Source organism: Pseudoliparis swirei, chromosome 1 (assembly GCF_029220125.1).
Source record: "Pseudoliparis swirei isolate HS2019 ecotype Mariana Trench chromosome 1, NWPU_hadal_v1, whole genome shotgun sequence".
Lineage (NCBI taxonomy): Eukaryota > Metazoa > Chordata > Actinopteri > Perciformes > Liparidae > Pseudoliparis > Pseudoliparis swirei.
The window spans coordinates 10882960-10904828 of record NC_079388.1 but is presented as its reverse complement, the minus strand read 5'-3'; the positions used below and the strand labels follow the sequence as shown (position 1 = coordinate 10904828).

General features: G+C 42.0%; 1 protein-coding gene across 1 annotated transcript in view; it reads right to left on the bottom strand.

Moving 5' to 3' along the window:
* gabbr2 (gamma-aminobutyric acid (GABA) B receptor, 2) overlaps positions 1–21320 on the bottom strand; it is a 156629-nt gene extending 135309 nt beyond the window's left edge. The window contains exon 1 of the mRNA XM_056417837.1: positions 20781–21320. Within this exon, the coding sequence (XP_056273812.1) occupies positions 20781–21095 (315 nt within the window). The 5' untranslated portion in view covers positions 21096–21320. The remainder of the gene's footprint in view (positions 1–20780) is intronic.
* Between the last annotated feature and the right edge of the window lie 549 nt (positions 21321–21869).

Sequence of the window (21869 nt, the reverse complement as noted above, 5' to 3'; positions counted from 1 at the left end):
GCAGCACCTGGAAGGGGATGCGAGAGGAGGGGGAGCTGGCTGTGTTTGCTCTTCCTCTCCTCGGCACAAGTGTCAGCTGCGCTCTCCGTCTTTTTAGCTACTGGTGTGGAATGGGGCCCTGCTTGCTGGGAGTTTGAGCAGCGTGGGCGAGGTGTGTGTGTGTGTGTGTGTGTGTCACAGCCTCAGCTGCAAGAAAAGAGCCCCTCCAGCTGGGTTCAGGTGTGTGTACAATCTTTCAAACGGTTCCTCTTTATTTTTCACTTTTTTGTCCCCCCTCTCTGTTATGCTGTTCCTTTTCTCTCTCTCTCTCTCTCTCTCTCTATATATATACATATATATATATATATATATATATATATATATCTTTCTCTAGGTGGCTCTGGGATACTGAGTGAATTCATACAACTTTTGAAAAAGGCTTGATAGAAACAACCTCACCTCCCTCCCTCCTGGTAACTGTCATGTTTAAGCACTGCAGGAGAGCTATTCTACTATCTTTTTTAAAAAAAACACACACACACACTGTATGCACGTCCACACAAAAATACACACTTGAGCAGCAATTGCAGCTCATTAGAGCATTCCTCTCAGTTAGCCCTGCAGGTTAAAAACACTCCATACTGTATATTAGCCTTGCTTCAAACAGCCATGCTGGAGAGAGATAGAGGAGAAAACTTACACATTTCCATTATTCATGTTTTCATGGATGCTGCTATTTGCAAATCCAGCATATTGTGTGGAGAGAGAACATAAAGTGTATGTTCTTTAAACACACATGGGTTGAGATGAAAGTGAAGGCATAGGGAGCCACCGACATGTGTATATGTATAAGATATTATTTGACAGGGAATGTAAAAGGAAAGCCCAATTTGCCAGCTATTCTTTTACAGAGAATTCAGTGTAATGTTGTACAGATGTGCGTGTTGTTTAGTTATGCATGCACACACACACACACACACACTCAAGTGGTAAAAATAAAGAATACAAGGATTGAGAAAATTATGTAAAAAGGCAAGGGCGAAACAGAAGAGAAGCTATATTTACACTACTGCACGCAAGCACTGACAGCCAGGCAGAAGAATGAGCTTTGAATCAGAGCTATAAATAAACTGTACCTCTACTGTACTTGTGGCAGTTATGAGCCAAATGAATAGACGTGACCATGCGAGACAAATAAGACTGTCAAGTGAGGAGGAGGAAGAAGACCTTTGTTCTTACAGCTCCAGATGCCCTCGGGGGAGAGAACCTAGGGAATATCCTTCCATGGTATGTTTGTGATACCCCACGAAAAACAGTCGTTCATCACACTGTGGGTTTGAAAGCATGGAAGAGGTGCATGAACTTAAACCTACTCGGAGCTGTTCACCCTATGTGGGATAAGTGATGAAACAGGGAGAAGTGTTGTTGTCATCAAAGAACCGCAATTGAAGTTCAGATATAAAAAACTGAGCTCCATCATGGGGAGCGGGTCATAATAACATCTGGGCCAAAGATAAATCGGTAGCCGACTTTGCTATTCATGATGAAAATAGAAGAGCTTGTACTTCCTTCATACAATGGGTAGAGGAGACATTCGTTTTTTCAGAGGCACAATAAGAGAGAAGAGAAATACATATTTAAAATATGCCACCTTATACTGCCGTCAACAGCAGCAGCTCTAATGTGAAAAGCTGCTGTTACGACAATACAAGCCGAGTGATACTTTTAGCGTCTAGATTTAAATCATATCTCAGCCGTGTGAAAGACAGCTGTGAGTGAACGTGTTATCAACAGCTTCATTCAAAGAGAGCAGGACATTGCGCTCTCAACCAACTCACCAGATCCGGCCTCATTTGGGCAAAACCTCGTAAATTCTTTCCTGACAATCAAGAAAGATCAAGCCTTGACTGCCTCGTGTTTTGTAGCATTTCTTTTCCATCTCCTCAATGTGTCCGCACAATTCCCTCTTCTTTCTCTTCCAATCTACTCCACTTTGCTCTCCTCCCTCTCTGCCTTCTTGTCTCTATTCACGCTTTTCCGTCATCTCTGCCTGTCATTCTAAACCGTAACCCTCAATCCAGCCACGGGGCAAATCAGCAGATTAGATGGAGAATGACTCTCACTCAATCTTTGCCGGGCAGTTTAATGTTCCGTTCAGAGAAAGTTAGAAGCAGATTAAATACAATAAATATATATTTCTCCTCCCTTTCCAATCCTGGAACACGAGTGCAGACATTTAATAAGCAACACCTAATCTTCCTCAGTGCCTGCTCGCTGATTAAAATAACACAATCTTAAATATCTGGGGATATTGTGTGATTGTTCCATGTATAAACAATTACTCTTTCTATTTATTTAAAAAATAATTCTATATATGTTGACTATTTGCTTTAAATGTACCAATATTCATTCAAGTGATGAACCTAAATTAAAGTAGATTTGGGTCTATTCACCTATTCATCCCAAGCTTTGACACATTTTATTGCATCCTCAGAGAAGGCTTCCAGTTTGGTGTGTGTCTATGAACTGACACTAAACGGTTTTAAAAATGTGGTAAAGGGTTTTAAATAAACATCAACATTAGATTTACATCTTTCATTCATTCGTAAAAGTGAAATGTTTTGATGTTCTTGTTAATTAGGGTGCTATATCAATATTAATTGTAACATTAAGATTATGACACATCGCCACATCACAGTTTTAATCTCAAACAGATAATAAATTCTAAAGTAATAAAGTCTTGCACACTTTTTGCATGCCAAGGTTGCAGACCCCATGCTTGAATAAATAACTGTTTGCATTTATTGCTTAATAAATAATGCATGTAGTAGTTTACAGAAAGTCCTCACAGTCGTCTTGTCACCACATACAAACTTATACTGGCACACCTGTTCATACCATCATCGCCATCGATGTCATTTACACATGTGAATAAAAGAAGCATTACCAGAGACAATGATTTTGTGGATATGTTAATCAATAGTGCTACAAGTTAAATGCATAGTAGAGCACGAGAGAGAAATATTTATAAAGCGATAGCCCAGAGAGTGGTGGCGGCCTGCCACCGTGATGAAATTGGTTGCTTCCACTCGAGGGGTTAATCAATCTGTTACACAATAATCAAAAGACATGACAGCACCAGGGTCCTTGGCTTAAACACAAGCGTCCTTGGGCGCATAATGATGATGCTTAACAGAATATTTCCTCCAGGCTGCCGTACGCTACACACAGTAGATATCCATCACAATCAAGCAGAGGGAAGAGGTGGAGGAGACAAGAGGAAGGAGTGATGGGGAAGATGAAATTAAAGAGGGAACGGGGGATGTTGTAATACAAGCGTGGGTGTGTAGATTGGTGGTTGCTTGATGATCTAACAGCAGGTAAAACATTTTGACAGAATGGCAAGTCTGCATGTTTATTGGTAAAACAACCGGGCGTTCCTATGGCAACCCTGTCAGTGGTTCTGTATGCCACAATGGCATCGTCAATGCTATATTACATTGACTGTAGCATGAACACACACACACACACACCTACACACACACACACACCTACAGACACCCCCCCCCCCACACACACACACACACACACACAGCTTTGTTTCCTCTCGAGAATAACATTGTTTAAAAACGTTTTCCCCTACCATCATCCATTTTTTCCTAATCCTGTTGTCTCTCTGATTTTTCTTGCGCTCCATTTTTAATGGACTTTACATATTTCTCACCTAATTCTGAAATGTGGAAATAATTCATTTGCATACTGAATTTATTTCCCCTTTTCCGTGACACTGACCCTCAATCTATCTGGTTTCCTTTGATGTGACTTGAGATGTCTCTTGATCTAAATTAGACTGGACATCATTTATAGGCTCACACCTCTCAAAACAGCCCACCGGTGTATTTCAAAGCAAGTGTTCCACTTTGATGACTTGCATGAGGAAAAAAGCTCTTCACATTCTATACTTTCAATTACAGTTTGCTTGAAATCAATAATTCACATTCCATAATTGTTTGATTTTTAGAAATATCTATATACATTTCTAATGTCAATACAACCCACTAAAAAAACAAAACCAGCAATGTACAAGTCCATCTATCAATACTTACTGCATCAATTCTTAATCAATTTGCTGTTGAAAGATATAGAGATTCACCAGACTGAAATATTTTTACTCTGGCCTTCAGAGTAAAAAATTTAACTGTGGCTTGAGTGCTAAATGCATAGACTGTAAAGATGGACGACAGCTCCAACAGTCTCTGTTGGCTGGCTGCAGTGTGGGTCATGAATCCCTCCCCCACCATGTTAGTGGATGAGACATGGACGAGAAGAAAATAATCAAAGTACAAGGCAAATAGTTTTTTCCCCCAAAGATGTTTTTTGTCATTTACGGCCGTTGTTAACACTTTGATGTGTGTTCAAGAGTTCATTTCTATTTTAAGTTTGGTTTTGATTTGTTATTTGATGCTATAAAAAGGGGAGGTGACGTCATGGTTGAAGCTGTAATTGACAGATGATCCAAGTAAAGATGTCGCAGAGCAGAAAGCAAGCAACCGCAAGTCTGTATAATAAAACATGTCAGTTTAAAATGCATTCACTTTTAGAGCTATTATTTTATATATATATATATATATACTGTATATATACTGTGTATATACAGTATATGTGTATATATACAGGACTGTCTCAGAAAATTAGAATATTGTGATAAAGTTCTTTATTTTCTGTAATGCAATTAAAAAAACAAAAATGTCATGCATTCTGGATTCATTACAAATCAACTGAAATATTGCAAGCCTTTTATTTTTAATATTGCTGATTATATACAGCTTAAGAAAACTCTAAAATCCTATCTCATAAAATTTTAATATTTCCTCAGACCAAGTAAAAAAGAAGATTTATAACAGCTGAGTGTTTGTCAAGGCAGGAAACCCTTGCAGGTGTTTTGAGTTAATTAGACAATTCAAGTGATTTGTTTAATACCCTACTAGTATACTTTTCATGATATTCTAATATTTAGAGATAGGATATTTGAGTTTTCTTAAGCTGTAAGCCATAATCAGCAATAAATCAGAATAAAAGGCTTGCAATATTTCAGTTGATTTGTAATGAATCCAGAATGCATGACATTTTTGTTTTTTTAATTGCATTACAGAAAATAAAGAACTTCATCACAATATTCTAATTTTCTAAGACAGTCCTGTATATACACACATATTATATATATATATATATATATATATACATATAAATATATATATATATATATATATTATACATAAATATATATATATATATATATATTATATATATACAGACTATGGTTAAAAGACAAAAGGCAGAAACTGCGTATCCAGTATGCTAACACTGTACTGTCCCTCCCGTTCAGCATGTTTATGGCAGCATCTTGCTATGTGGAGGCTTTTTAGCAGCAGTGAGTCAGGACTTGATTGAGTAAATGACTACAAAACGGGTCCTTGACGAGAACCTGCTCCAGAGCACACATGTCCTCAGACTGGGGATGATTCATCTTTAGCATAACAACGACTTCCTGCATACACCCAAAACAATGCAGGAGCGGCTTTATGAACTCTCTGGTGTGGAGATGGCTGCAGCTCACAGGTCGATCCGACTGCATGAGTGTGCAGTGAAGAATTGTAAACCCAAAAGCCCAGATCCAGCTGTAACCTTAGTTATGTTAAGGCAAACCTGAAACCACTGCATAGGATTTATTTTGTAATTCTTTTAATACATTTGCAGAAAAAGTGAACATTGGGTTTGTCATTGTCACGATAGATTACACAAACATATCTAGAGTAGATATGTACAAATGTATCTTTCCCTCTTTCTCTTTCGGTGGCACACACAAACGGTGTACTTACTCCTCTGATTGTTTGTGGCAGATCTCTCTCTTTGCGTTTTATTCTTTCAGTTTGATAAAGCCCGGGGAACGAGCGCCAGCTCTGCAGCCATCCTGCGCACCCAGCCCCCACACCCACAGTGGAGCTGTGGGTGGTGTTTTCCTCGCCCGCCTGCCACTCGCCCGCTACTGTGCCAAGTGCGACATGTGACAGTAGCGGCACATGGCCTCCCAGCACTCCCCCCGGCCCAATCATCTGCAGGCCTGTTTCCCCCGACTGTCTGAGAACACCCCACAACAAGCTTGGCACACTTGTCATGTTCCTTCTCGCTGCCTCAGCCAGCTTTCCCAAATGGAGGCATGCACATGCCCACAACCACACACACACACACACACACAGAACACCATAGATGTGTATCAGTGCATTTAAACACACACAACGACACACATATAGATGCAGAAATATGGCTCCATGATACTAAAGCCATGTCCTTGAGAAAGGCAGGCTATGTATGTTGAGATCAAACTGAGGCATAGATATACAGTATACACACACACACACACACACTTTTCTCAGCACCGCTCTCACGTCATTAAAAAGGGGGTAAACATGCCAGATTGTGTTTGTACCAGTCGCATCCAGCCGTCTTCTAGCTGTGCTTTCCTCCTCCCTTTCCCAAATGCTCAATAAAAATGTCCTCTCCTCTGTCCTGTGTTTTTCTGCCTATTGCTCCACCACATCGTTTTTATTTTATTATGTCTGTGTACAACCATAAAGAACATGTCAGACACATTTGACTGGTAATTTATAAACAGGACAATCATGTATATTATCAACATATTCCTTGCATAAGTGAAAACAAATTAAAATACCTCACAATTCATCATAATAGATTATGATGTGTGGGATAAATCTATGTGTAAATAAAATATTATTTCCATGGTGAATTGAGTGAGATCTGAGCATTGAAGACATTTGTTCTCCAGTGTCTAACCAGCTGTGTTAATATTTCAATTACCCTCACGAATAAATGAATTAAATAGGTAGTAACATTATTCTTGGCCTGCCTTTGTTGTGGAGGGAGGAAGCTGTGACATGTGACAAGACACTTCTGCCAAAGCCTTCTTTTTCATATGCTCAGACTTGTGAGCTGCAGTTCCTCTGTCATTTGGGAGATATGCTCTGGAAATGTAATAGTTTTCTTCTTCAGTTTCGTCATTGTGTATTATAAGAAAACAAATTAAGATCTCTGGATCTCTGTAAACACCCACAGACCCGGAACATAACGGATGATAAATTGTTGTCTTTTTGGAACTAAATCGTCCAAAAAAATTGCAGTACCAAAAGTCACATCTGAAGTTTTAGGGCAAACTGGGACCGATAGAGTTCAGTCAATAGAAGATTTTCAGAGACACCAACGGCTAACACAGACGTCAGCAAATAGGATCAGGGTACAGGATTCTCACTTAATTTCAAACATTGATGATCTTAAAGAAAGAATAGTCACATATTGTTTGTTTTTTAAACTGTCTCAAAAGCACCTAAAGACATCTCTAGTAGATCACCTCTCTAAAATGCTGTAAGATATACAAAATTGTAAGATAACATCTTCTATTTTTCTGGTAATGATAAAGGGAAATACAACTAGCTTATCAACACAAAGGACTACTGTATGTGACGAGCAGTACAAATATAGTACTAATCCTGCCTGTATTAGCCTCCTTTCCAAGACGCCTCATTTTCCCTTTTCTTCTTCCCCAGTATATTTATCTTCCTCTGAGCTCCATAAATTGTAGCTTTCACTGCTTCTTCCATCTGTCACAGCATATTCGGTGTAGCATCAGAGACTAGAAGACCTTTCTATTTCAGACGTCGCTGACATTTACATCTGCCCTCTATCAAAGAAAGCAGAATGGTCGTAACCCTGCGGTGCCCTTGCCATCGATGTCACACATTCTGCCGTGAGGAACCACCGTGCCAACACTGATTCCCACATCTTTGCAAAGTCACTGACAGCGTGAGCGGGTGAAACTAATTTGCAGACAAGATCATTTCAGACAGCAACATTTAAAACAATACACTTGTAAATTCCTAGAAATAGAAAAAAATGGAAAAAAATAAGAAAAGCTGGAGAAGGGAGCCAAATGACTGTTGACTTTAAGACAGACACAGAACAGACCAGAGAGGATGCTGCACACAATGAGAAAGAGAAGGCCCTTTCTTGAAAAAATGGGATTCCTGTGAGCAGAAGAAGCTGGCATGAAGGCCTTCTAGAAATCAATAGAAGTTCCCCTGTGTGTAAGAGCAAGTCAACAGAGCAGAGAGCAGCACAGAGTCGTGGTGTACAGATAATATTTATGGAGAGGGAGGCTGCCAACAACCGCCAGGGACCATGTTTAATTTGGATTCAAACATCTTAAAAGCAGTGATCTGGTAAATAGGAGCATGTTCATTTATTCAATAAGAACACATCCAGCAACAGGTCAGCGTTGGAGAGTTGTTGAGAATGTTACCTTACATATTCATGTCAACATCCCTGGGAATGTGTGCCTTCATCTTTTTTACGTTCAGAGGATGTCTCCGAGCACACCAACAAAAAAAAACACTCATCACATCTGCAAACCTTCCCATGAGGACTAGGCCTGGGTCAGGTTCTGTGATCACAGAACCGACATTACGTACGACAGATCATGTGCATCCATGTCATTAGTTATGTTTACATTCATCTAGTCAACATCCACGATGGATGTTTCAGGTTTGCCAACCTCGCAAATAAATGCACAGCGTCTGCACACCACCAACTCTACTTTACACACAATTTACATACATCAGAAGGCGCTGCATCGCCAAAGGACCTTTTACACACGTGTCTGCCAAGGCTGAAAGGTGAAAACGCAATTGCACTAACATAAACATGTTCAAATGGCTTGAAACTTACATTTTAGCCCAATATTTGCTCTTCTTTTCTATTTTCCCCTCACAGGACACCTTTATATTTTTAATGGCCATGCAAATAGATAATGTTTCACAAGAATACTAATAAGGGTAGTAATTAGTGGAACATGGACTGCAGCTCGGTGTGGGAAAGAGATGTTTTTTTCCTTTTAAAGAGCCTGTGAAATGGAACTGAATTCCCAGACTGGAACTGGACATTTAACATTATCATTTGGGTTGTTTGGCAGATGCCTAATGCTAACAAACGTTACACTTAAAAACTACTTCAACACCAAGAACGTCACAGTGGCGAGGACCTTTATCTGTGTCCTTTCCGTCGGATCGGAAACAGCTAGCCTTACACCATGCTGGCCAAAAGACAACTTGTTTACAATCACATCAGCACAGGGTTGTAATAACTCTTGTCCATGTGAGTATAAATGTTGATATGAATTTGCCTTTGGAGTAATGTCCTCCATCCGTCCAGATGGCCCTTGGAATGATCTGCTGTACGTGGGATAATGAAATCTCACTCACTATCCAACTGCTTTCTATTGAATTATCGTGATATGCATCGTTCCTTCTCACAGCTTGGGATGTCATCAGCCCAACCAGCGCTCCCCGTTCATTGGGCATATCAATCACAGACAACTGAGGCAATAAAATCTTACCAAAGCCAAATAACCATCACAGTAGGAAACAGGAATGATACATGACAGGGATGCTCTTGCTATATGTAAAATGAGGGTCCCCCTAAATACAAACTGCCATTTTAAACACGAGCTGCCCATCACTATCTTGTCACTGCAAGATCTCTTTCTACTGTTTACATTAGTTTGGCCATTTAATGGCTTTCTCTATCTTGTATAGTGTGTTGAAGTGGCTGAAAATAGAGTGAATTCCCCAGATGGTCCTTTCACTTGGAATTTGAAACATAATGAAAGGATTCAAATAAAGATGGATAGCAGAGGAAGCGTTGGCCAGTATCTTGAAGCAGTGGTGAAACCCCCAGGAGCGTATTCTTCCAGCATCCCACTGTGGCCATTAAACTTCACATCATGGTAAAATCAAGTGAAAATATCATGTAACTGACAGTATGCAAGTGGTCATATTGTCAACAAGCTGCCCCTTTTTAAGAAGCAGAAAGGGGGTGCCATCAATTGTTTTAAGATGTTTCCAAAAAAGGAGATTAAAAAAGGTCTTCTGCCATCACCCTGTGTTTAGCCATGAAATCAACATTATTATCAACGCTATTAAAACTTGCTTCCCTCAAGCGACCAAGACTTGATGTAAATCCTTTTAGCATATAGGGACAATAAGACACATACAAATTACCCCCACTCTGACCCTCCTTCTACGTCGATTGGAATAGGAACGTCCATTCGACCCTCATTTATTTCTATTAACAGAATGTAAAGTCTAGGACAGGTCATGGAGAATGCATTCCAGGGTTGAGCTTTAAAGTGGTGAGCGATGCATTTATGAATACAGATTGCCTCCTTGACTGTGCATTGTGGAGACCTGTTGTCTTGAGGTTGTAATTTATTTGTGACACATGTCAAAAAGAAACATCTTTGATGAAATGGGCCTGAGCTGCTTGGTTGGCCGGGACTCAGACTGCTGACCGTAAATAGAGGAGCACAGCATCACCAATGGTTTGTGGCCATAGCAGAGGCCCTATCCCTGGAAGAGTCTTCAAATGATAGTTGGCTGCTTATATTCTGCTCAAATGCCAAAAACTGAACAACTTTTCTCTTTTTAAAGCTTAATGATTCCGATCTGATAAAAGTTACAACTACGCATTTGACATAAGCCATCTATAATATATGCAAGGGTCCCCCTTGTTGGACATTAGCGAGAATACTGCTACAGCTTGACACCGAATCAAACATATCTTGTTAACCAGAATAGGCGTGCCTATTTATTTTTTTAATCCATGGTTTATGGATCCCTGATTTAAATCCCGGATTTATGGATCCCTGCATCTCATGGGAATCGTATCTACAACGTTACTTTTGAACCCACCGTGTACCAATAAGTCTGCTCCAGCAGTTTCTTACCAGGTCCTCAGATCAGCTGTCTCTGGTTTGTTGTCCATGCGGCTCCGTAACAGGTAGTATTTTAGGAAGAACATACCCTGTGCATGAGTTTGTTTGTTTGTACTCATACGCTTAGGTGTGTGCATGTGTGTGTACCCTCTTCTTCCAATAAAGAAAGCAATAAAAGGCTCCCGCCTTACAGTAACAGTTCATTAGCCAGACGGGCAGCGGCAGGTCCCTCCAATGAGAAACCTGCCCAACTATCAGCTGCAGTCTGATGCAGGCTCTGCAACACTTAACACACCGAGTGTGTGTTCGGGGTTGTGGATTGAAGTCTTTTTGCCAAATAGAGTTGGGACTAATCAACACAATCACTGACAATATACAATTTCACTGATACAACATAGAAAACCCAATTTAATCTGTTTTGCTATCCATTTATACATCTAGCCGTCCATGAAGACACACACACACACACACACATGCACAAACAAAAGCATACACACATGCAAAGATTAGGACTGAGCCATAGCAGATATAGCTTGGTTGCAAATGATCTCCTATCATCATTGTGCAGCCTTTTGTGATCGCATGTGGCATGATTGCGTGCTTTGGATGGGCACAACAGATGTGTACCACTGCTACTGCATCGGCACTTAGGGAGTGTGGTAGGGGAAGTGTGTGTATGTGTGTGTGTGTGTGTGTGTGTGTGTGTTTGTGCATGCGATTCTACTGTCTGTTGTTATCGCTCTCGGAACACAATGGGCTCACCAACTGCTTTCTGCTAGCAGGCTCGAGCAATCACGGATCGGGAAGTGGTCGCCACTATGAACGGGCAGCAAATGGACAAAGGTCTGATGTGTATCACAGGATGCTGGAGCAGAGAGCTGCAGTGTGCCTCATGTATGCACGCTGGGGCTACCAGCAACAAATCACAATAGTTACACTTTCAGACAATCCTCGTACATATATTTGATGTGTAGTCAGTTAAAGCAGAAAAATACACAAAACAATATACAGAATTATGATGTTTTGTTTGATGACCACAAAAATGTAAATGCAAAACACGAGCTGACAGTTGGTTTCCTTGCAGCTAGAAGAGCATAAAAGCCTCAAATATTGCCTAAAGAAGCTTTAATGTACTACTCCATTAGTCTATTTCTGTAAAATACTAACTGTGAAGGCTGTGCTTCAGACCAGTGCGCCATGAAGTTCCGTATCGGTGTAATTGAACCTGTAGAATCACTCCTTTAGTTGAACCTTTCTTTCTAGAAATGGACAGAAATGCCCTTTTTTTTCTTTTCTTTTAAACATTTTGCTGGAACATTTCACCTTGCCGGAGAGGGGCTCGAGTGAGGCTGCTGGGAGGAGGCGATTACTCCTTCGGATGTTATCACATGGATAAAACGAAGGAAGAATGTTGTGCATTAATGTATTCAAGTAGGTATCTCAACAAAGCTACATGATTTGTACAGAGAAATTCATTTTGAACAAATTGTCAAAATGTGGGATTAACCATCTATTCTCATATTATTGTAATAACGGAAGCTGTCTAGAGTCGATTATTTTCCAAAGCCCGGGCAAAGGCAGGGCAGCACAGCCCCCTGGTGCCCTCTGTTGACCAGCCATTATAGGTACGCATGTTTGTTTACATGTGTTTTGGGCTTTGCGTCTGCGAGTCAGATTCAGGAAAAAAGTGTGTGCAGGTGTAGATGCATGTCATGGCGAGAGAGAGAGAGAGATAAAGCCAGAAAGGTCATTATTCTTCTGTGGCACCTGCCTCAGTCTCCACACATCCCAGCTGTGGCCATAACAACCAACCTGCCCTTTGGGAACAAGTGTTAAGTGCGGTTGACCCGTGGGAACAGGATGCCCACATGCCACAATCATACGTGCTGCTAGAGTCACCCAAATGCATGCATACCACACACACACACACACACACACACACACACGGTCACAGTCACCAGAAATTAGAGTCAACCACATACTGTATGTGTTAACTTAGCATAAATATAAAGTCACTTTCTCTTTAAGTGCACACACTGTATACACACACGTGACAATGTGCACACACACACACACACACACATCCCTTCCTACGAAGCAGACTGTGTTTGGCTCCTGTTTTTGGCCAAGACTACATGAACTTTAATGTAATTACAGGACTGACAAGGACAGACTCTCTCTGCGTACTGCTCCATGCGGGCCCCCTTGAGGGCAGCAGACAGTACATGTCCAATCTCTAATGACAACGGCGCACCCTTTCCACGATAATCCTTTCATTCCTGTCCACTCACGGGTGAGGGACAGGGTGGCAGAGAAGTGAATGTGGCGTGCGTGTGTTTGGGTTAAGGTAAAGATTAGGGTTCGGCTGGTAATGGTTAGGGTCAGACTTCAGGAAATGACTAAGTCAATGTAATGACCAACAGGAGGGACGAGTGATGAGCAGTGAAGGTCATCTGATGCGAGAGGACTTCTTTGTTTAAAGATAATAGGTCAAACAACATTAGAGGAGGTGCAATATAAAAAACTTGACCCCCTCTCACACATATCCCCTCTTTCTATCTTCACACTATGTCACATACACACACACAGGTAAATATGCAGCCTTCTTGTGATGGAAATTCTCCTGACGTGGAACAGCAGGGCCCCTCTCTTGGGGTTGGTAACCATAAGCACACAAACACATTCTCCTGGATCTTGTCTGAGTTCAGTCAACAGACGTGAGGAATAGCTTTCTGAATGGGCTGCAGGATTACGGCAACAATGGTATTCACTATTATTGTGATCAATATTGAGATCAGGATTATTCATTGAATTTAGGGACAAAATATTCTTATTGTACTTTTAGATTTAATGAGACACCACTGTTTTCACTTCCTGCTAATGTACAGATCTTTACATCTAAAAAAGACTGGCTGCTGCACGGTGCACATGCATCCGCATGACAACCCCCTAAAAAGTTAAAACTAAATATCTCAATCACCCTGCTCGTGACTGGCTGCAGTGTGGGAAGAGTTATCTATGAGCTCACATTTTAAACATCAATGTCGGTATTGATTGATTAAATTAATTGTGTGAAGCCAGAATCGTGAAAGTGACGAATATTCTATTGATTGTGACGACTTAATTCTGAAATCACTACCAACATTAAAATACTGAAAGAATCCTAAAACTTACCCCACATTTGGAAGTCAAAATGAGAAATTGTTAAGTAGTTGCAGCGGATAAACATTCATTGAGTTAATTGTCTGTGCTAATGGCTTGGCTATTCGATCAATGGCAGCTTTATAGATGGTGCAAGCCCAACAGACTGACTGACTGTTGCACTCAACATGGCAGCAGCCATCTTCTCCAGTTTTCAATAGCACTGAAAAAAGACGAGATATTATTCCTCATCTTAGCTTTCTTCTATCGCAACTTTAAAATCTAATTTTCCATACTTTTTCTATAGTTTATCCTCATACCTTCCATCTCCCCTCTCTAAACCTCCCCTTTCTCGTCCTCCTAAAGTCCCCATGTTCTGCCGACCCCACATTATGCATCTAGATGACAGTAGAGTCAAAGAGAAAAGAAAGAAAAGTTGAGGAGGGGGGATGCCAACAGATGTCTCATCATAGCACCTGCTGGGGAAACACAATAGGATAGGAAACAAGGAAAGGAACAATTAAAATATACTTTGAAAAACATAATTGATCATCACAAACTGAATTCATGAAGGCTTTCCTACCATAGTGTATCGCCTGTATGTAATTAAAATGCAATACATTTGGGGTAAACATTTGTGTGCTTTTAGATACTGTATTCATTCTTTCAGGTGAGGCACACTGCTAGAATATATTTAAAATTACAGCAAAAAAGAAGTGCAGTAGTGACAGTGACACCTTTAGCCACAGCTGGTTAAAATTTCAACCGGGAGACCCCCGTCCAATTGCTTCATTTTTAACCATATCAGTATGGGTGAATGGGTTATTCTCCAAGAATCACATTCACGAGCCACTTAGATATTCAGAACCCATTTCCCAGTCTCTCAACATCCAGCAGCACTCATGCACAAACGTACATGTTGACTGCTTTGCGAGCAACCAACGGGACTCGCCTAAGGTGCTTTTGAAATTGGATTCAGCCGCTGCCTTTCTCATGCGATTAGCCCTTGACTTGGTCAGCACATCGAGGCCCGCGGGGTGACGGCTCAGACCAAAACCTCTCTCTTGCTCTATCAAATTAGCAACATACTAGCATAAACAAGAGATTCAGTCAAACATACTGTAATCTACTCCAGGCAAATGCAAGGTGGAGAAGGCCAGAAGGCTAATTAGTTTTTGTCACACATGAACTCACATTTTGAATTTCAGTGCCCCGGATACCAATATAATATAAAACAAGACATTGTGTTATAAGCACATTAGCAATAAGATGTTGGCCTCGGTCAGTGTGGAGCAATGTCCCAGAGAAGAGCAGACAAACCGCCAAGATCATCAGGAGAGAGCGGTTCAGAGGCCATGTCACTACGGGTTGGGAGACAAGAGATGGGCACAAGGAACGACTGGTTTTGAATGCAACACTTGCAAGACAGCACAAAGTCCAGAAGGTCAACAACGGCTTCCCTTTTTTATAAAAGAAAATGAAAGCTTCTTCGGTCAGTTTCTACCCGTTTATTGCCTTGATGTGAACTCAAATTTAAATGCATGATACAGAGAGACGTGGATTGTTTTGTTCATGTCACACAGGTTTCAGATGATTGATGAAAAGTTCGTAGTGAGGTAGGGTTTTTGACTACTCCACATAGTGAGGGGAAGATGGATGGAGTTACTGATGTTGTATAAAATCAATTTGATTACGATGTGATTCTTATTGGAACTGAACAACCCTTCATGTCAATTTGCTCAAATGACCACATTGTCGTGACCTCAGGCAGTGCTGTGTGTGTGTGTGTGTGTGTGTGTGTGTGTGTGTGAACATACAGTATGTGTATACTTCCATTCATGTGTGTGCCGTGTTACATGTGTGCTTAGTGTCCTACGGTCATCAAGCCAGCTTCAGGGCACATTAGAGATACTTTTAATCAGGAAAGTTCACGTTTCTGGTCGTCTTCCTCGAGCCCCTCAGGCCACTGGCAGTCTGACTGAGACAAAGGTCAGCAAATACAGCTCAAATTCAGTATCTTGATTAGATTGTAGCCCGTCTGTCTCAATTTTGCTCGAATCCGAGTTAAAAAAATAATATCATTGAAACAACAACACAAGGGATCTTGGGAGCCTTTAACTGATTTAATATGCATACCTCATTGCATGCAGTAATTGCCTCACAGAAAATACAAATGGCATCACATAATGATCCGATAAGAATTAAGAGGCTGACGATTTCCTCTTCCTGCGCAGAAGATGATATAATCCTTGTTCGGGATCTCCATCTCATAGCCCTAGACATCCCTTTCTCTCTTGCCTCTCTCTCTGATTCTCCCCTGAGATCCTGTTCGTTCTATGAGAAGGGCGGCTGCACATTGATCCCCACTATCTGTGTCGGGTCAGTGGATACAGCCACACTCAGCACTTTCTGCCTCGAGAGTACCCAGGCTGTCACTGGCTGCGTTTTCCTTACAATCCCCGAATATTCTCCCTCTCCTAGGAGCAGTGACAGGCAATCTTTGTTGACCCCCGGGGTCACCGCCTCAGTGCTTCATGGATGTCAGATATTACAATAATATGTGGCATACAATATGAGAGTCTGACATACAAGATGTCCAGAGACGCTGCTTCTTTTGGCCGATGCTAGCTCAAAGGTGAGTTACAGCTTGTGAATCAGTAATATCAGTAAAATATATAAAGGCCATAAACTATAAACACAGGAGACTTCGCGAAAGCAAATTCTCCTCAAATCTAAACCAGCTCTTTGCGACTCAAGACCTTTGCTAAGCAGCATCCTAACATCCATTATGGCGAATCCGTTTCACTAAAAACTTAACTTCTTCTGACAAAATGACAAAACGCCTTATCTGCACTTAGGGGGGTGTTCCTCCTCCTCCTCCTCCTCCTCCTCCTGTATGGTTGATTCAGGCTGGCCAACATGAGCACAAATGTGACATGTTGCATCCCGAGCTCGGAGGAGAGCTCAGTCTGTGTGGCGTATCTCTGAACACAGGGCGCTGCCAACATAGTCTCAGGAGGCCCATAGCATTGCCTGAATGGACAATCGTATACTATAAATAACCATCTGCATATTGTATCTGGTGAAATGTACATGGGCAAAATATGATCTCCAACTGCAGACTCTGTGTCTTGCTTGGATCGATTTGACTTTAAACACATGCGTTCACTCCTCTCCGACTCACAGAATATAGGAAACATGATGGCACATCCAGTTAAAAACACAGTAATTAAAGTACAAGATGTATTGGGTTTTTTTCTTTTTTTGAAGGAATCACATAAAATAAGATCCCAAAAGTTGATATCCAATTTCTCGTTGCCTTAGATGAGACTTTTCCCCTCTTGTCATGAAGTTAAATGTCCTATTCCACAAGGTGTCGGATCACTGCAGATGTTTGGCGAGTAGAGCTCTCATTTTATGTACAAAATGATATGAATAACAATTGCTTAAATTAAGGAAAATTATCTTACTTATGCTGCCTTTATAAAACTTGTTTGTTCAAACTTGATTTCTTTAAAAGTGACAGCTCTGATGGGGGAAATTATAAAAGTCTCGTATGCCTCCAGAAAGCCTTATGAAAGGAGACTTTCTTCAACCTCTTTTTTCCCCAATTTCCTTCAACCTGGGAAGCAACAGGTTTTACAATGTTATCTCAATATCTTCAAACAGTTCTTGTGACTTAGTCTAGCATTAACAACATTAACAGACCTGTCTTCTAATAAAATAATCCCTATAAAGTATCACTATTACTGCGCTATACTAACACAGGAAGAGCAAACTTTTATGGAAGTAATCTATTCACATTCATTGATATTGATTTCTCTAATTTGGTGGGTTACCGTTTGTATCTATTGTCTGAATGTCACTACTCAAAGCACCTTGTTAACTATTCTGGTAAAAAGAAGGGATCTTTCCCCGAGTGGCTGCTCCGCCTCACACATCCAAAGCCTGCTGGGTGAACTAGCGTAGCTTAGCCTAGAAAGCGCTCACTGCCCAAAGTCTCTCTTCCATCCTCTTCGAGTCCTTCCTGTCCTCTCCAAAGCTTTGATCCTCTAAGCCTGCAGAGTTACAGTATCATTCTGCGGTGACACTAAAACCAACACTGACACATCTAGAGCTGTGGTTGAGGACCAACTCCTGCTCCAGCACTAATGCAATGCCCTGGGTGTAAAGGAAAGATGTATTATCATCTGCATTTGCCTCATCCTGCTACAATGCCTTTACTGTTGACACATTATTTTAGCAATCTAGCTTAGGCCTGATCAAACTGGTTCCACAGCAGCCCGCATTAGATCTCCAGGCATTCTCTATAAGGACATCTGCTCCTCTTCTAACCGCTTCTTTAATCCTGCAGCAACCAGCCACACAATATTAGATGCACAGCCTCAGCATTCAGGCCCGTTAGTGTCGGACAGACCCCCAGTGCCTTAAAATCCCCATCATCAGCACCACCCAGTTCCACACCACCAGGGAATGGACCGGGCCTGCTCAGTCTGCCCATGGCTCCACCGACTGGGATAAAGGGATAAAGAGCCGCTGCTCAGGGACTGATTACTTACATCTGCCAGGCTAAATCCTGCAGCCTCCACATCCACATCCACACGTGTACAAAATGACACATACTTGGCCAGATGCAACAAACGCACTGATGCATGCATTGTTTTCTGACAGAAGCATGTGGTACGTAGGGAAGCTGTATACTTGTCAATGTGTGTGTGTGTGTGTGTGTGTGTACGTTCAGGACTTTTATTCACATGAAAGTAAATGATTATTTGTCAATAAAAAGGGTTGATGAACACTGTATGATAAAGTGTTAATAGCGCAGTCATCACTAGCTTCACATTACTGCTCCTATAAACATGTATTAGACTCCGAAAGCAATCAAGTCAACATCGGAGCAATAACTCTGTCCGGAGTGTCGAGACACTACAAACACTTCAGAGTGCTTCACTTGATATATACACACAATAATAGTTTCTCATGTTTTAAGATGTTATTGAAAACATGTTTCCTCCACTAATGTCTGACATAATAACAATATGCAGCTGCGGGAATATATTTCCATTTGCACAGTGCACTCCGTGGTCCATTGTTGACTTTAACTATGCCAGATGTGCCAGATGATTTCCAATGGCTTGTAACTGTAGTCCGAGTTGTTGACAGAGCATTTTCTTTTTAGAGTTATTAAAGCCAGAGCTACCAGGCTACCACTTGGCAATGATCCTCTTCAACACAACTCATCTAGTACATTAACAAATGCATGTCTATAGGGTAAACTACCGGAATGAGGAATAAGGAAGAGTGTTGACTACTAATTTCAGCATGAATCTATATTTGTTATTGAGGGGAGGAAAACTGAAGGTTATCGTCAAATATCTTTAATTTAATATTTCCAAAAAACATGATCAACGCTTGTATTTTCAGATGGCCTGTGTGTCACATACCATGGGATTGGCAGAGCGACAGTGTAACAGACCACAAAGCCGTCAAATAACACTGTTCTCATGAGTACCAACGAGCGGATGTCAGGCTGGCCCACCGACCTCGTGCTTGCAGCTCATCTTTCTCTCCCGGGGAGTAGAAAGCGAAAAATCATAACTCTCATAAGAGCATATTAATCCCATGGTCTGAGCGCATGCCGCCAGTGAGGGCTTACCTCTGTCAACAGAGATTTGTGTGTTCTTGCCGACAGACACACCTGTGCACATACACGATCCTGAATAATTGCGAGAAAGGAAAAACCAATGCGGATCAACCGGAGATTAAAAAGGTATAAATAGTTTTTTCTTCTTCTATAGTGTTCATTTATTTGAGTAGCAAGTCGATGTCATAATAGCATTACAAAAGAGTTGTCATGTTGCTGAATTGTTAAACAGATGTGTCAAAGTGTCAACATCCTTACGCGTTGGCATGGCAACTGATGCAGCAGCTTTAAACTCCTCAAAAAGCACCTCAATCACTTAAGAAGGCTGTGATGAGTACTGGCTGATTCAAATCATTAAAGTGTAAATAAAGCCATGGAGTGCGTAATGTCAAATGATGCAGAGATTGAGAGATAGATATATATTGTATATTGTTGATGTCATTGTAAATAAACAAATGTTAATGTGGAGCTGGAACGCAGTGAGATGCAGCTCCAGACAAGGGTGCAAGGAGTCTGATGGAACCGTACACCCATGTTACCGCCATCTTCAAGCACGATGGGAAGCACCCTTTGAATCGTCAAAAAGATACACTGATTCGTGACTGAAAATATGTTTACTGCAAAGCCATCTTCAGTCATACACAAGTCGAATAAAGTGACCGTCACAAAAAGAGCGAATGGCGCGTTTTAATTCTCATCCAACACGGCGCCGGGCTGAATGACATGTAGGACCTCAGACAGCCTTGACATGCCGTGCCATCCGGAGATTGCGGTTACCATTAAAACGTCCAATGTATGGAGAGCACGAGAGAGTGCTTTTGGAGTGCCCGGGTGATGCAGTGCCTTGTGATGTCGGGTTACATACACAATGCACCATCAACGACCAAGCGACGGCGGCGAGATAGAGAATAAGAGGTTTGCATCAGTGTTGTCATTTAGGGGGGAAGAGAAAGCAGGCGGCTTCTGCGCTTTGAAAAACATGCATACTGTCAACGTGGCTGCACATGCACCAAACCGAACAGAACCAGCGCGTTTCCCCTTGGACGCGCAATGTGTGGAGCGCTGCAGGGCAAAGCGCGCGCCACACGTTCACATTTACAAGCACACAGACAAGTGTTTTAAACAAGTCGGAGCCAAACAGCAGCAGCTTAGTGGAAGGATTTAGTCTAGGTTTACCTCGGTGTCATAGATTTTGGTGATGAGGGAGAACGAGTACTTCCTGGACTCCCGAATGTGCTGGATGGCCAGTTGGACCGCCGGCTCGATCCCCTGGCTGATGCTGCTCATCAGGGCCGACTCGTTCATGGGCATAAGAACCATAATGGGCAAGTTTTCCCCGTCCCTGGCGAACCAGCTGTTGTCCTGTCCGTGTTTGGTGCGGTCGTTACACACCTTGGCCAGGGCAGGGTGAAATAGCAAAACAGAGAGGAGCAGGCATCCCGTCGGGAGGAACATCTCCCAGCCGCTGCAGTCCCTTCGGGCTGGAGCCATGCTACCGTGCAAGGTGACCAAATGCGATCCCACCGTAACCTCACTGTTTGGGCATCGCAAATTCGAGCTCGTCCGGGATGCTTAGACGCCCGCCCGTTGAGTAAATCGTACAGAGCAAACACGAAAGCCGCAGCAGCCCCCGCAGTGGGAGAACTCGTCGTATAGATTATGACTACAAACTGGGACCAATATGTACACTCTGTAACAGTGCTTCTGTGAGAATATTCCAAGGGCGCAGAGATTCGCCTTGCAGAGGGGGAGCTACTGCCTTTCGGTGTCCGTCATCCAAATGATCTCCAGTCAAAAACAGCCCGATTTCAAACCCCCTTTCACCATTAATTTTAACCACTTATCTTAGAAGCACAAGAATGTTCTGAAGGATGCCCCAAACGGGGAGACGATCCGAACCAGTTAGTGTAGACAGGAATCAATCACTCTCGTTGACTGTATAGTTGCGGATACAAAATCCCCTTCGAAGTAAATTCCAAGCCAAAAGCTGGCTGCGGGCTTCCCTGGTCAATGCTTCAGACAAATTACGAGACGACGAAGCGATAGGGGAGAGAATGACTTGAAACAAACAGAATGATGTTGAAAGCTTGACCGCAAAGGTCCGAGGCGGAGATGTCAAGAGAGAGAGAGTCTGCCGTGACAGCCTGTGGGACTGGGATGCTCCTCTCCGATTGCGTCAGAGAAGCGCTAAAGCCGCCGATGCTGCTGATGCTGCTGCTCACCGTGCGCGCAAGAGGGAGCACTGCATGTGGAGGAGGAGGAGGA